The sequence below is a fragment of the Pelecanus crispus genome, chromosome 10 (genome assembly GCF_030463565.1).
Source record: "Pelecanus crispus isolate bPelCri1 chromosome 10, bPelCri1.pri, whole genome shotgun sequence".
Lineage (NCBI taxonomy): Eukaryota > Metazoa > Chordata > Aves > Pelecaniformes > Pelecanidae > Pelecanus > Pelecanus crispus.
Window position 1 is genome coordinate 40,668,967 of NC_134652.1, and position 16,677 is coordinate 40,685,643.

The 16,677-nt window shown below is 41.4% G+C and overlaps 1 protein-coding gene across 3 annotated transcripts in view; it reads right to left on the reverse strand.

The window, feature by feature from the left end:
• The window catches only part of PCDH15 (protocadherin related 15), a 400,140-nt gene that overhangs the window by 70,148 nt on the left and 313,315 nt on the right, over nucleotides 1-16,677 (reverse strand). For all 3 annotated transcript variants that reach the window (XM_075717276.1, XM_075717274.1, XM_075717275.1), the window contains exons 23-24: nucleotides 9,537-9,646; nucleotides 8,616-8,756 (exon numbers count right to left, since the gene is read on the reverse strand). In XM_075717276.1, the coding sequence (XP_075573391.1) occupies nucleotides 8,616-8,756; nucleotides 9,537-9,646 (251 nt within the window). The remainder of the gene's footprint in view (nucleotides 1-8,615; nucleotides 8,757-9,536; nucleotides 9,647-16,677) is intronic.

Below are 16,677 nucleotides of genomic sequence, written 5' to 3' on the forward strand. Positions count from 1 at the left end.
AATCCAGCTCCAGTTATATTCTTTTTCATGGATTCCAGGAGTTGAAACCGGAATTTACTCCTCAAGGGTACTTCTTGTGAGATCTTGTGCAATCAAACTAGAATTCTTATTATTGTGACTGAGCTATGTAAATAGCTGTCCAGGTGAAAGAAGAAAGGATCTTTCCCTGGACAAAGAAGTACAGGATTGCCAAGGTGGCCAAAAAGAGCAGAGAAGAAAACTGACTGAGTGCTACAACCGCCTCCCTTCAGCTGTAAGGGAAGTGCTTCTCTGCACACGAAGTATGCAGAGAATATTTGATAAGCAAACAGTTTCTCTACAGTTTTACTGCACATTTTTATTGTGAAGACACGTTTATTGTCTCCATTTTTCACACCAATTAATTCAACAGTCTTGAAGGTCAGCTCAGCCCCCCAGACAATACACCGCAAAGGAAATTTCTGCACCACGATCTCCTGCAAGGTCTCCTGTGTGCCATTTGCCTCCTCTCTTCTAGACCCCCCTGCGATGAGCCGCAGCGCACAGAGCACACAGAACTGCAGCTGCTTGTAAGTCATCTTCAGCTTATAAGAGCCAAACATATCGCACGCACTGCTCCAGCTAAATAATCGCTCCCAAGACTGGAAGACGAGGCATTTGGATCTTTTAGCTTCTGTGATTTCCTTAAGGAGCGTGAAAACGTCCTGAAAGCTGCTCTAAAGGAAACCTGAGGCTCCTCTGAAACACAGAAAACTAGGAGATCATGAATGACTAACACAGAAAACCAAAACAACAACAAAAACTCCAGGGAGCTGGTCAGAACTAGTGTGTCCTAGCATTTCCAGAAGTTTTTCCCAAACACGCTTGTTGAAAACTCTTTTCCAGTATCACTGTGCTTATCTAAGTAGTGCTAATAACGTGTCTGATTCATGTGAGCCTGTAGTTTCTTGCCAGATTGCAGAAATTAAGTTGAACTAAAGCAACGTTTTTGAACACTGGCACAGTGTCAAGTATGCATTGAGTGTTACCAGATTTGTTGTACACTGTGTTTTCACCAACGATACTGCACTTGTCTTCTGTGATATGCCGAACCAGCCATCGGTTCAGCTGCTCTTCATGCATCGGTAATTTTAACATTAAAAAACTGCATCTAGCTTGAGCAGAGGCTGTTTGTTCTGCAGTAGGCAACAGCAGATTCTTGTCTTTTCAAAGTTCATTTTAATCAAACTGGGAATGAGAACTGTAATTCGTCAGGGTTCAACAGCACTTTGCTTTACTGCTGTCTTACAAGTCTGTCGAGCAGACTTTGTGCTTTGGCAGGTAAACTAAACTGAACTGCAGCTGCGCTCAATCTCGCCCTACTAAATTTGGCAGAACCAAATAGGAATCGGCACCGAATATTTTTCAGTGGCATTTTGATCTAAATCAGCATGTGCCCATAAAGCCTGAAGAAGCTCATCATATGCTGTAGCTGATCAAGAACAGTGCAAAAAGAAGCTTCGACGAGACGTAAACAGCAACGTATTTGGAACAGCACTGGTCCAAGGTCTGATTTAAATAAATATAAAACATCTTTTTCTACCAAGTAATTAATTGAAAGGGAGCTCACATTTTATGCAGTTTCTCTAAAATACACTGCTTCGTTGCCCAGATAAACCTGAAGTTTGTCCCAGTGGCTTTCAGGGAAACTACCCCAGAGCTGCGTGGCAGAGGCGGCAGATTCGCGGCTCTTTAGGCTCTGCAGCACATTTTGTCCATCTGTCACGTCGCCCGGATTCAGGGACTGGCACGGCAGCCAACTTATAAAACACCATCAGCATGAACTTTCACAACATGTTCGAAACGAAAAAGTAAGGCTACTTGAAAAGTCAATAATACAGGGATACAGAATTCATTTTCATATTTCACTTAGTAAAACTATCGTTCCCAATTAGTATGGAGCAGTTGTAGAATTTTGGTTGCAAAACTGGTTTTATCCCTTTTCGCTTTATGATTCCCAATGGTTTGTGATTAGAAAACCAAAAACATCACAGGAGAGACAGAACTGTTCTTTTATACCCTCCAACACCCACAGCAAAGCCCTGCCCCACAGCTGTGATTACAGCAGCACCGTGACAACAGAAATGACCATCCTTGGGGCAGTGCCTCTGCATACATCTGGGGAATCGGTACGCACCACTTCTTGCTTGGGGCTGTGCCAAAGGCGAAAAATAGCTCTAACTGAACGAATAAAACATGTAAATAATAAATAGAGAGGTGCGTTTTTGCTTAAAAATCTTTCAATACCAAAATAAAAACATCTCTGCCAAGATCACGTGTTCACACCTGGCAGTGAATGCAATATTTAGCACACCTGACTGAAATGAAAAAACATGGCAGTGTATTCCCTCCTCAGCTGGTCTAACACTCTTGAGATACCTTACCTCTTGCTTGTTGAATTCTACTTCTAAGTTGATTTTTAATAAAAATTCATGCTACTCTGAATTCTGCAGCACCCGTGAGAGTTTGGAGGGATATCTCGGTGTACTTCTCACCTGCAGCAGGCTGGATGCAAGCACAAAGACAGCACTTGCAATTTCTAAAAAAGAAATCTGCTTATCAAGCCAGCACAAGCACAACTGTAAACCCCAACAAATTCATTCTTTGCAGTGCTTTTCATTTCTTTTTGATTCCTCTTAAAAGACAGTGAAACCAACCATGCAGTTCTGTCATTATCCTTGCATCTCTAGGAATGTGAAATATGCACTCGGTGCTCTTCCCTTCCCTACTCTTTAATTAGAGCCAATCAAGTCAGCAAGAGTGCGAGCAAAAACAAAAAAGAGGATGCAGGAGAGATGACAGCGGGACTACAAGTGATGCCAGAAGTTTCCTAATGAAGATGCAGGTGACAAGATCAGGGATGTAGGGGAGAGTTCTGCTGCATTTACAAGTCCATGACACAAGAAATCCCCCTTTTCCTCCCTGCCACGAAAACATGACTGACTTGGGAGGCAGAGGCGTCTCACAGTCTTAGAGACAATCAAAACAAGACAAAATCTACAGTAGAGCAACCTGCAGTCAAAAATACTCCCTCTGGCCTCCCTCTCACCAACTGATTGAGCAAGAAGCCGTTAACACAGGTAACTTCCAATAAAGACAAACCTTTCCTACAGCGCTGTGCCAACTGGTAACACCTTCGCCTGCAAGGTTTAATTTTTAAACAATCTGTTTGCTTCCATGTCCACTTGCAGACAGACACCGGAACAGCCCGGAGGCTCCCTTGCTGAGCAGCCATGGAGGACGGATGAAGCTACACACAGATGGCGACGATAAGTCGAGATAAGAGAGCAAATGACAACTGCTGTCAGCAGCAGTTCAGCGAGCGAGAGTGCGGCAGCGGGCTGAAAGGGTCATATGTACGGAGTCAGGGAATGAAAAGACCCGCTCTTCTCAGATGCTATAAACTGTGAACACTGGAAAACGTGAGACTGAATCCTCCGCTTCTGTACTTGGAGGAATTTGGAGGGCCCTTTTGTCAGCAGTGTTCAAAAGCAAACGTATTCTAGCGCTCTTGTACGTATACCCTTCTCTCCACATCAAAGCAGGAAGCCTCGGTGTCTCCCACCACACTGCATGTTTCATCTGCCTGGCGCAGGGTCCAGGTGCCCACTAATGCTTTGATTCTTAAAACTGGGACCATGTTTACTTCGGTAGTAAGACCCTCTCTTCGCCCCTTCTTGTCTATACCACTTCGTTGCTCTTTCTTACGGCGTTTAGGCAGCACTTTCTCTTCGCTGCTCGCTCTGGTTTCCTGTAAACCCCTCTGCCTCCTCCTGTCCCTTCCTTCCTTGCAATAACCTACAAGGTAATTGCTCTGACCACATTTCTTCTGGGCATCAGACTGCAGGACAGTGAGATGCTGATGAAAACTTTACGAACAGCTGACAGTGCTCAAACGAGGTAAAAGGTGATGTTTCTCCTGCTCTTGTTCAAGAAGTACTTCTGGTTTAGTAATGATTAATTGTACTGATACATTCCCTTCAGCTCACTAATTCACAGCTCTTTCTGGGAGGAAGGAACTGCTTGCTCTGTGACAGATTACAGAGCAGCACCTTCTGACTGCAGAACACATCCTGCCACACGCAGTTTTGGGATGTTCCCCCTATATACTAGTTTTTCTTTTTTTTTCATCTTATCCAGTGAGAGAAAACTGAAAGCTTCTATTTGGAAGCTAATAATCACAATCCTAATTTGACCTACAGTATACTACTAGACTATGGTCTATTGTGATAGATAATCTAAGAAGCAAAGAGCAGACAGAAAAAAACCCAGGCTGCTAAATTCAACTGAACTGGAGAAGTCCATTAATCCTGAAGGTCTTTCAGGGCTCAGCATCACCAGTTGCTGATTCCTCAAGCCAGAGTTCCAACATTTTAAATTCACTGCCATCAGAAGACCGAACTCTTCTTCCATACAAATGAAGTAAAAATGCACTGCAACTTCATATTATAAAGTTTCAGTTAAAGTAACTCATTTAAAGAGTTTGATTCTGCTGAAAGTAAGAGTGTGATTTTGCATGACATAGCATTGTATTTTAAAAACCCAGTTTAAGTCACCAGTTTTATGTTCTCATGCTCCAAACACCATCTCAATTTGCTTTCTCTCCTCGTTTATTTATTCAGTTATTATTACGCTATCAGTTGGCACTATCACTGAATGACAAGCTTAGTTACACTTAATGCAGTATCATCCACTTTTACACTGCACAGATGAAAACTCAAACTTCTATATAATTATCTTCTACAATACCATACAGTTAAAAACAATTTGGTACCTAGCTTCTGAGCTTTGTAAAATTCAGCACTGTTTTGTGGCTGAGCAGTTCATCAGTGCTGTGTTATCTAGCTCCAGAAGGGCTCATCATTGCAGCTCCCAAGTAGGTAATCAATTCACTGCCAACAAATTCCAGAATGGTTCACCGATTCAGCGGTATCTAACACCAGAACCGGCAGCAATGCGTTGCCATTGAGTGTCAGAGCGGTGTATTAATTCAATGTCACGTAATTCTAGAGAAGTGCATCCAAAGTCACCTATTTCCAAAGTGGTTCATCACTTCAATGTCACCAAAGTCCACAGTGGTGCGTTAATTCCGTCTCATCTCCTTCCACTGCAGTTCATCAATTCAGTGCCCCGAAACTCTGAAGTAGTATTTAACCTGATTAAAACTCATCCAGAAAGAAAAAGGTGCCAAGAAAATGGAAAGACCTACATCCTACAAATGTAGGAATCAAACCTAGAGGTCAAGGGATCTCCATTACAAGACATAACTGATTTAGTTAGCCAGATACTTGTAAAGTATTTTAAAAACATACATCTACCAAACTCTTCAGCTACCCATCCAGCGCAGTGCATATTCAAAACCTAATACATGCTGTATACTCACTGATATCCAAACACAGACAGAAAGTACAAGCCTTCCTTTAAATTGGACGGAAATCAAACTCCAGTCATTATCAAGTATCCCTGAATAAAATAATTCAGCCATCACCTTTATAAAACTGCTGCCCAGCTAGGAGAACTGCTCTAGTGCAGACTATGAGTTGGAAGAGGGATACAGAGGCCACTGCTCCCCTGACCGGTGAGGTCTGCCCAAAGACCTCTGCTGGAACCTGCTGACTCCCTCGTCTGTTCATCCCTGTCAGAGAAAGATTTGAAAAAAGCTGTGCGCTGCACAGAAGCCTTATCCGCTCACTGTGTAAGGTCTGGCTGCATTTTAAAGACTCTATCCTTAACTGAACCTCTCCCAGACACAAAGAAATGCAGTCCCCTGGCAGGAGCGCTCTCGTCCTCTCCCTCTCCAGATACATCATCGACGGTGGCTACAACGGAATCTTACATTGCTGTTAATGCAATTCAACTTCTGACCGCTGAATAACCCCTCCGTGCTACACCACACACATGCTCAATTCTTTCTTAAGGAAGAAGAAATACCCATGATAATACATGCTCAGTTTCCAAAAATCTTCTGCTGGTCACATGGGTAGTACTGGAAAGCCTGATGAATGTATTTTATCCGCCACCCCCTGTACAATGCCTCAGGCTATAGTCTATCACCCCATTTTATGGCATGTTCTCAAATACCTGAGGCCATTAAGTCTAAAATCTTTAAGAACTTTAAAAATCTGTAAGCAAATTTTCATGAAGTACCAATTTCAGTATCACAAGCAGGTTCTACAGCAGTATCTTTATATAGAAGAAACAGACTTGCACCCTGTTTAAATTACTATCCCGAAAAATCTGAATTTTGAACTCTAATCTACACACAATACTCTTAAACATATGCACCAAACTGGCACTGCACTCAGCTAGAGATGGGTTTCCTGAGACTCACAGCTATTACTGTATCCATCAGAACAATAATTAGAAGACTAATTATAGAAAAAGGACAGCAGAATCAGCCCAGTTAGTTAAGGCTGGCCCTTCCTTTGTAACCCTCAGACTATTAACTCTGTGGATCACAACCTGCAGTGTGGGAAAGACTCTGTCCATCATGGAACAACCTTGTCACCTCTGACAATAACGGGGTGACACTTGGGCTCTCTGCCTGCCAACGTCCCAGCCAAAGAGACCAGAGTGAGTAGCAAAAGCAAAAAAAGCTGACACAGCTCAGTCCCCCCTGCAGCAAGGGAGAAAAAGGGATCACACTGTCCTCCAAGTCCTAATTTGCCCAGTGCTCTCTGTGCCTGGACATGGGCGCAATGAATTATCTCTTACTCAGGGCCGGTGGAAAGGTGACAGTCTAACATTAGTGACAGATGAAAGATTGATGGAAAATTTTTTGCCTTTGGCTTGCCATGCAGAACTCCTTGGGAACAGAGATCAAAACAAAGTCCGTGGCAGCACAATCCCTACAGCATCATACTGCCAGCAATGCTTTAAAAGATGCACTCGAACTAAAGTCGCTCCTTATATTACTGGGAGCTTCCGAAAATTGTAAGAAGGTTTATTATGTACACACTTTGATAAGTGCCCAAATCTCACTGACGTTTAGGAACAGTCTAGTACTGGCATTTTATTTATGGTATCTCCCCCGATCCGTCTGCCTGGGCTGACGAGTAACTAAATATTGGTTACCTGTGTAAAACAGAAGCGTGAAATAAATTTGAACTCCATTTGTATTTCACAGTTTCAAAATACCAATGTGACGTCCTTTTTTGAATGAACTTTACACACACATTGCTAACCAAGCGGTACCCAAAGCCTGGCCTCCTGGGCACCCCTCAGCTCACACAGGACAAGGGCAATGGGATGATGGTACAGCAGCGTCTCTTGGACAGACATTTATAAATGAAAGAGGCTGAAGTCTTCCCCTCAACCTATTAGTTCATGGGGGTGTTTTTGGTCAGGACGAGCCCGCTTTTTTCCAGCGCTACAGATTTGCTCTGTGATTAATACTGGTAGAAGTGTAGAGGAGAAAAAAGCTCCAGCCACCTGTAACAGATCTGGCCCACGGCTCATCCTGGAATAACTGTGACTGCAGAACAAATGACTTGAAATAGTCTTACATTCAATTTGAAATGAAAGAAGGTAGTATTTTCATAGCCTTTAAACAAATGTTCAATTCCTCACTGCCCTTTTCTCAGGGCAACAGTCCACCGCCCTGGGCTTATTTTCATTGCATCCATGATGCTCCTTAGCTAGAGCAGGGAAAAACTGAGACTCACAGAGACCAAAAATACAGGGGGGGGAAAAAAAATTGAGACAAACACACAGTCTGTGTAAAAACGTGTACCAAAACACAAGTACAAGGTTTGTTTTTTTTATACTAGGGCCCAACTGTGCCTTAAACGGGAAGTTGTATAGGATGGGACAGGACACTAAGTGAGCCAGATGTTTGAAAGCCAGACTTCCCAGACCTTTTCCTTACAGGGAGGATGACAAAAATCATGAAAAGACCTTTCGAATGACTTTTATTAGAAAAAGTAAACCGTTAAAGGGAAAAAGAAAACCCTCACCATGAGGCAGAGCCAAAGCAAACCAGTTTGTAAATAAACTCCTTCCTGCCTAGATGCTGCAAAGAACCTTCTTGTCTTTGTCACAGCAGGTCCTTGCCTCCAGTTTGCTCTCAGTCAGGGTGGCAATAAACTCCTCAGGGGTGCTGAGGGAGTCTTTTTCTTCCTGTCACCCTTGCTGTGTATCTGTTCCCCATTCCTCTCGGTAGTATCCCAATATTTGCTGCGATGTTACCAGCCCAGCAGGGAGGAAGTCTGTACTTGGGCTGTATAATGTGTTTACAAAAAAGGAACTGTGACATTCCATCACAAAAAGCCCTAATTACACTGAAAATGTTCAGTTTGTGCCATCAACTCTCTGTTTCTATATAAACATGGCTTTTGCCTGTATCGGGCGAGACCTACAACTGTGTAATGTTGACATGATTTGTGAGGCTTTAGCTCAAGACTGATCATCTCCATGTATGGAAGGGAAGCGTAGAGATCCACAAATGCACTCCCTGCTGCTTGCATATCATCATCACCGTTGTATTTCTGGTAACAAAACAAGGTCACGAGCTAGAGTGCAGTTATCAGTATCCTCAAGAAATAACAATAAGTATGTATATTAAAAAGGGATTTAAAAATAAGGATTTTTGAACTTACTTTTGGAAGGGACGCGCAGATTGGATCGTACCACTTGTAAGGAGTCTGCTTGAACTCGAAGCTCGTAACTTTTCATGCTTTCATAATCCAGAGACTTTTTAACTGAGATCACGCCTGTTCTGTTATTAATAGCAAACACATCTGAAATCCAGCAAAAACAGAAGTAACTTTCTAAGATGCACAAACACTTTTTTTAATACCCAAGTGCTTCTATTTTGGTGACGACGCTATTGTCTGCCACTATCTTCAGAAAGTCATCCCCATCCCTCCCTCGGGCCTCCGAAAGCCGATATAACTCCTCTTTGAAGCCGTCTTCAAAGGAGCGCAGCAGCTGAATCTGACCTGGTACAGGAATAACCAACTGGAGGACATCCTGGCAAGAGCAGACGAGACAAACAGCCCACTCTCACAAAAAGGAGGCTGGGATGCGGAATTCTTCCACATCCCTCCAAATAATTGAGTGTAATTTTGCTTAGAGATTTCAACATGGGTCACGGAGAGTACCTGAGAAGGATGCAAATACAGGAATGATGCTTTGTTTAAATATCAGGCTCTAATCTAACACTTCTGGCTGCAGCATGGCAAAGTCTGTAATGCCTTAAAATAGATTTCTCAGCAAGAAGCACAACTCCGTTAAAGATATTTATATTCTTATTTCACTATGCCATCACACCATGTGGCATCGATGTGAATTTTCACATCAGTGAAAATTTCATTGTATTTTAATTTTTATTGTAATTCTGCTAACTAATCTGATCTTTAGCTGATCTCTAAAGGGTTGGTAATGGCAGGCCCTTCTGCTTGTACAGACGAGGTGGGATTTCACCTCAGCAGCTTTATTTCTAATCGCTATTTCTTGAAGACTTCCGATGAGCGCACTAGGCTCAGCATAACCACTAAGACCAAAATATTCATACTTACCCTCTTCATTTCCGGAAACAATTGAATATACAATTGTCTGGTTCAAGGCAGCTGCTGTAACAACTGCGACCACAGTTCCTCTTGGCGCACTTTCACTCACTGGCGGGGGTCTGCAGAATTGAATAAAAGTATTTGTGTTATCTTCCAGTTGCCTGAACAGCAGATCACTGAAATTTATTCCTCAGGTTAGCAGCTTCATCCATCTATTAGGCTGCCAAAGCAAGAGGATCTGTTATTACAAAAGACATTAAAAAGGCAAAGGTTTAACCTGCGCCTCTGCAAATGCGAAAAATGGTAAGAAGTCTAACTGACAAGAGGTGACAATATAAAAACACCATGTTTCTTTGATACAAGAAATGGAAAAGCAGGGAATAATGTGTAGAAAATAACAGAAACACAAGAACCACCACAGACTGATAAACTGCAAGTAAAATTTAGAACACAATAGCTCTTTTATAATACTCACCTCTACTAAAACAACTTAGTAATCTATCAGAAATGCATGCAGGAAAATTCATTCATGGGTAAACCTCTATCATTTAAACAAGCAAGCACTTTAAAGCCACCTCCACAGGAACTTCTACTCTTCAGAAAGATCCAAAAATTTTCCTGTCAACCCATTTTGGTACTAAAAGCCAAGATGCTCTTCAGAAAATCAGCTGCAACCCAAGTATACATACACATCTTTTAAGTGTTCAGTAAGTTGTTTCTGATTCGTTGAGCACTGATTTGTGTAAAGAAAGAAAAAGAAAAAAGATTACAACACTAACACATTGGTATCTCATGTTCTTCGTACCCTATGAACACTGGAAACTGAGCCTCTCATATCCAGCATAGTTTCATCATGTATAAATAATGAGTTTCCTCCTGAAATGCAGCAAAGAATTACTTCACTCTTTCTCTTCTGTTGCTCAAATGTTATCTCCTGAGAAAACGTGATGAGTAACATTTTGAGGTGCTCCTTCCTCAAGGAAACGGTAACTACTTCAGAATGAACAAAGGGTCTGTGCTAATATATTTAAAACAGCAATCTAAACAATTTCAACACTGAGAAGTGAGACTCTTGAGCTAATCTCAAATCAAATGTTCAGATTTTCATCACAGCAAGTAAAGGCTGAATCCATGCTTAAAACTATTCATGCTAGTGAACAAATAAATTTGAAAGGAAAATTTTGCACTCGTCCATAAATGCAGACGCAACTTCATTAAAACTAGCATTATCCAGTATTTTCCGTTTTTAAAAATTACACTCTTCTGGTATATAACAAAATTAAAAGACAGGTGACGATATGTAGAGATAGGCTTCTAAATAGGAGTAGACTTTAAGGAGTATTTCAGTCATGCACTGCTCTTCAAAATTCAGGAATCTACACCTGCTTTCTTTCAGAGAATATTTTATCACTTCCCTCTTTCATCCCACAGGCATTTTTCAAATACTCCCCCCGATACCACATTTTCCCATTCTAAGGGCAGAAAGCTAGAACCCCAGGCTGCAATCCTAACTACTGAACCCAAGCCTTTGCCATCACACACACCAAGATCAACAATCTGCCCTTGATCTCTGTCGTACAAACATTTTCTTTGGGATGATTATTGGTTCGAACATCCTAGAAAAAGTTCTAGATAATGACACTGAATATACAAAATTCAGTTAAAAAATTTCAGCGGGTAAATTATTCACTGTTGGGTAAAAAAGAAAAAAAAGAAAAAAGAGACCTGGGTAGTTTGGGTGACAATGCCTGTTACACGACCTGTTGCCCTGGAGATGATGTACTTGCCTTCATGCATTGCGGCTTTCTGCAGCAACTGCCTTCTGCCTACGTGAATGCTGGTCAGAAGTTTACCTATACTTCTGCCTCTTCCCTCGAGTTGCCACTCAGACTGCCTTCACCCTGACTACTCCCTTACTTTGCCCTAAGGGTTATACTTCTCTTGCTCTTCCCGAGTTCTTGCTCTCAGCTTAATCCAACGATGGCACCGTATGGCTCCAGATTACACCACCTATAAAAAAGATGCCAAAGGCAAACCATATCCATGGCCCACAGGGCTAAGAGGCACTCTTCCTTCCCTTCTTGTAACATCTTCCATTGCTTTATATACTTGTGTTGTTTTGCTTCCTGTGGAGGGCCCAGTCTCTCTCAAATTAAAACACTGTATCTCACTTAGCGTGGTGAGGTACCAATTCTTCTGGGCATTCCCAGGCCTTCCACTGTACAAATAACAGGGAGAAAATCCTGTTCCAGGCTGAGCCAACACCAGATCATGTAATAGTGACAGTACTGAAACAATGACCTCCTGATTTTTTCGCAGAAAGAGATGACGGTAAATTCACTTTTACTCAAACACACATGCACAGAGTAGATCACTCTGGCTCCCAGCCTTCTGCCTCAAGTGTGCTATCAGCAGTAGAAATAAAATTCATTATTGCTACCCGATTTATTAAGCTGCAAAACTAGTGCTGTAAAATGCTTAATAATGTGCATTTTACAAACGCAAAGGTTAATCTTAGAGACAGGACAAAAAGGCTGTCAAATCTGAAAGCATTTCAAAAGCTGTAGCTCTTTTGATGAGGTCAGAGATGCAGGCCAGCGAGGAAATAAAGATCCTTTTTTATGTTGCATTATATATTATGTTGTTTTCTTTTTCTTCTGAAGGCACGTAATTTGAACAAAGAACCTCATGACGGTGTATGTGCAAAACCCACACTTCATCTGAAGCACACTTTCAGTATATTCTTCTAATGGAGATGGCCTTGTAATTCCCCCTCCAACATAGCCGAATTCAATGAATTGACAAATCAATATCAATTAGCAAGCGGCTTTTGTGTTTGCTATGAGAGGCTACAGAGGGAGTGGACAGAAAACTGCCACAGTAATTGTATCGATTTCATCTCCCTGATTTAACTAAGGTGATCAGGTTCAACGGGAGCAATGCATCAGCTGAATTAAAACATACAGCTGGTCTCTTAAGAATGTTTTGCTGAATTGTAGAGGAGTGAACCAGCAGAAGACAATGGTATTCAGCTGACAATATACTGTTCTTTACCCTGTACTACAAGCTCTAATAAGCTTTCTTTGGGGATAAGTTCATTATTTTCCAATTTTTGAATGACTAAGATGTACAACAGTGCTTTTGTTTGGTTGGTTGTTTTCTTCTGTAAGTGGCAGACATGCTATTTGAAGCCGTTTTAGGGGACAGGCAAGGGCATTTTTATGCAATAATTTCACATTACTGGATGATAAAGGCTGGTTATTTTTGTCAGAAGACATGACGCTAGCAAAGCAGTGCAATCCAGTCCAGGCCACCCAGGGAAGGCTTAGAAACCCAACAACATAGCGAAAGGGAAGGTGCTGCTGTGACTTCAACACGTGATTAGGATGCAGAGCGCCTGAAGGTATTTTTGTCTGATAATGTCTGCAACACCTTACTGAGGCTCTGAGTGCAACTGCCAATACAGTCATTACCCTGCCAGCCACCAGCTCTGACCGGACCTGACGGCATGCTTCTGTCACTGTCACCCGCGTGGGATTGGCACACCATGGCCTTACAGTCCAGTGCTGACTTATTTCAAGTATTTTAAATGAAATGGTTCCTTTCCGAGCTTCTGAACAAAACACCTTCTCAAATATGTGATTTCTAATATTCCTCCCCTGCCCCAAGACTTATATGCATGGGTATCCATGTACGTACAGTCACGTGCATTAACATGATAATCCACAGGCACCCCAAAAATCTTTAGGGTGAAATGGGATAAAAAGCAATTAACACACACTTCAGCCATCTCAGCCTACCCACAGTCTTATTCTTTCCTCCTGAACGCCTTCCTTTGCACAACGACAAAATAAATGTATTTCTATACCAACATTTCATTCATTCACATGGCATTCTTCTGTAACCGTCACAGCAATGTGCAATTTAGGCTGGTCAATTGTCACTTTTATGTTTTCACAGAAATAGTAAATGGTATCTTGTCCGCATCCAGGATGGGATGGGTACCGGGAGGGGCCCCCATTGCTGCGGTGCAACAAAAACCCGGTAGGATCCCCGGACTCGGCGTGAAGCCACCCAACCTGCCCAAAGCCTTCCTGACAAGCCGTGGTGGGAAAAGAGGGCACAACGGCAGCAAAGTGCAAAACGGAGCAGCTTCAATCGCTTTGTGCCATGCTGAGATAAGCTCGGTATCCGACGGCCTCAGATTTGAGAAGAACAGAGTCATTTAAAATTGACAAACCAGATGTTCAATAATAAGTCTTCTGTCCCACTCTTCTGATTTAGTTACCCTGAACAAGTTTAAGATTTGCCTGTATTTCTTTGAGGCCTCTATCGCATTGCTTACTGCTTCAGTATGAAACCGTGCCACAAAATGCGTTTGCCCCTCGAAAAAAAAAAAGCAATCCCAAACTAGAAGAACATCAGGTTTAAAATAAAGTCATTATTTATACAGAAAACCACTGAAAAAGGATACAAATTGTAAAAGAATACTATCTTTTAATTTGTTGTGTCTCAGTTATCTGTATCTTGATCAGAGGGGGAAATGGAGACCGAACACATATCAAACACATTGCAGTGCAACTATTTTTAATGTCCAAAGTGAAATTTTAACTTTTCCTCTGTTCTTTTCTGCTTCTCTTTTCCCTTTGCTAAACATGCCAGACTCTCATCCATTTTTCAATTTGCCTGATATCCAATATGCTTTAAATTCACCATGAAACTTTTCTATCTCCAAAAGCATGAACGTGAGATTTAATAAAAAATTAAATTTAAACTCAGCAAACCCAATAATAAATTGGAAAATTGGTTTAGTACTGAAGTTTAATAGTGTGATGTGTATGTACTCTGTATTAGACACTTCAGTCGACTCTATTTTGTGGATTATATTTTAGTTCATGGAGGTCCATAAGCATACCTCAGAACGTAAAGATTTTATTTGTTTGTTTAATTGCATTGCTAAGATTCTTAGCTCAACTTGATTAAAATGTCATCTGGACCTCTCCTGGTAAAATCGTCTCCCTACCTCCTCTCACATTACCACTTCTTGAAGTATTTTGGCCTTAGCTACTTTCAACTCTCAAGGGCATTTTACCTAAAGTTATTCCACCCTCTTCTACCTGAAACACGTTTCTGAGCAGCATACCCGTTCCTGCACAGACTCTTCTCATCCCACTCCTCATGGGAAGTGCTTTCATTTGGCTTTTTGTCTGTCTGATGCTTTGCATTAAAGAGAAGCTATGTAAGCCGTTAAAAACAACTCAATTTATGTATTTTTCTGGAGAAAAGTCAAGTGTAGGCAGAGTGCTAGAGTGTCTAAAGCGAGGGGAGCTAACAGTGAAGTTATATGGAAACTAAAATAGCTAATAAAAGCTCTACAAACAGAAACATTTAAATTAGTCTGGCTATGCAGCTGAGTTTTTAAAATTGTGAAAAAAACGTACAGTTTCTGACTGGTGTAGCAAACCAAAAAGTAAAGAAACAAGAAAACAAGAAGCAAGCGTCATGATGGCAGCTCTTTTAATCCTTTCACCAATGCATTTGGACTATCTTGGCTTCCTGTCCTTGCTCAGAAAAAAGGACCTGGCCACATTTTAGAGCCGTAATTGGTTGTTTTCTCAAATCTTCAGTTTCCAGCATGTGCAACTTAACAATCTGAACAGTTTGCCAGAGACAGTGATTCTTTTTTTCTGGAAAAGAATATTTTCTTCTTAATTAGATGTATTTTTCAAGCAGTTTATCTTCAAAGTGTCCTGAAAAGGATCATGTATTCCTTACTGTACTTAATATCCTCACTTTCTGTCTCAATTCTCAAATTGGTTCAAGACATTCTGACCTTTTCCTGGTATTTATCTCCAAAACAGATGACAAGGGAGTCTGGACATGGTTACAGTGAGCCTCTGTCATAACCCATTATCTCTTAAACCAGATGTCCAATTTTGTCCCCATGAACTCTCTGTCATCAGGCACAATGCATTTGTACGATCCCACCAATCTTCCTAAATTAAAGCTAAGGACATGAAGACATGAAAATTTCTGTCAGGATTACTGCAGAAGCAAAAAAGGAAAAAAAAACCCAAAAAATCCCATCAAGCACAACGTAGGAAACGCTCACCTACTTGAATCGGTCAGGCAGACAGGTAGCAACAGGATCAGTTCTAAGACCAAGGATAACACCATGGCTTTGCGCTCTCATGATACGCTGCCGAAAGCCGCTAGGGTTTAATACTGCATTTGTGTATTATTTCTAGTCCATATTCACATTCCCAGAGTGACTTAGTTCTACATTTCATCAAACTGCAACGTGGCCTTGACAGCTCTGACCCTCAGCCGCACCGAGCACAGCAAGGCAGATTCCCTGCATGGACCTGGACCCTGTGCTTACCTCTTCTGGTATAACCAGGTAACACGCAGCTAGATCCATTTCACCATAATATTTCATTGGGGAAAAAAAAAAACCCATAAAATTAGAGTTTCCTTTTCATTTGGTAAAAAGGAGGAGAAGATTTTAATAAATTGCAATGTAGCACTACTAAAACAAGGAAAAGTGGAAAAAAGGGTGAACCTTCTGCAACACTCTAATCATCTGCTAACTTTTATATATAACTTTTGATTTTTTATAACCACACGCTAAAGTGTACTTTCTTCTTTTTTTGTTACAAACTAAATAAGTACCAGGAGAACACCGCCATAAAACATCGATTCCAAAGGCACAAATCACACTTATCTTCCTCAAGCCAAGCTGCCACTGACATGTGAGGCAAATTAAAATTGCGTACTGGAACCTATGCACCATTCCTCCAGCTTCAGTTTGAGGAAAACATTGGCTATTTTTTCCCCCCACCTCAAAAATGCTGCATCAAAATCGTTGCCAGTGCTATTTCACTCTTTTTTGTGTCTTTCATTCCTAAAATGCAAATGTAAATTCCATTATGGGAAAGGCTGGAGAAGCAGTGGTAAGACTTGGATATCCTGGGAAAAGGATTGCCAAGTGGCTGCTCTAAATCTAGCATCTTTAAACAAAATACTTTTGAGGGACAAAACTAAAACCCCGTGCACTCCTGTTACAAGAAGGTGGAAATGACCCCCTAACTGAGCACTACTTACAACAGCAGTGAGCTCTTAACAGGAAGGCAAAAAGAAAACTCAAGTA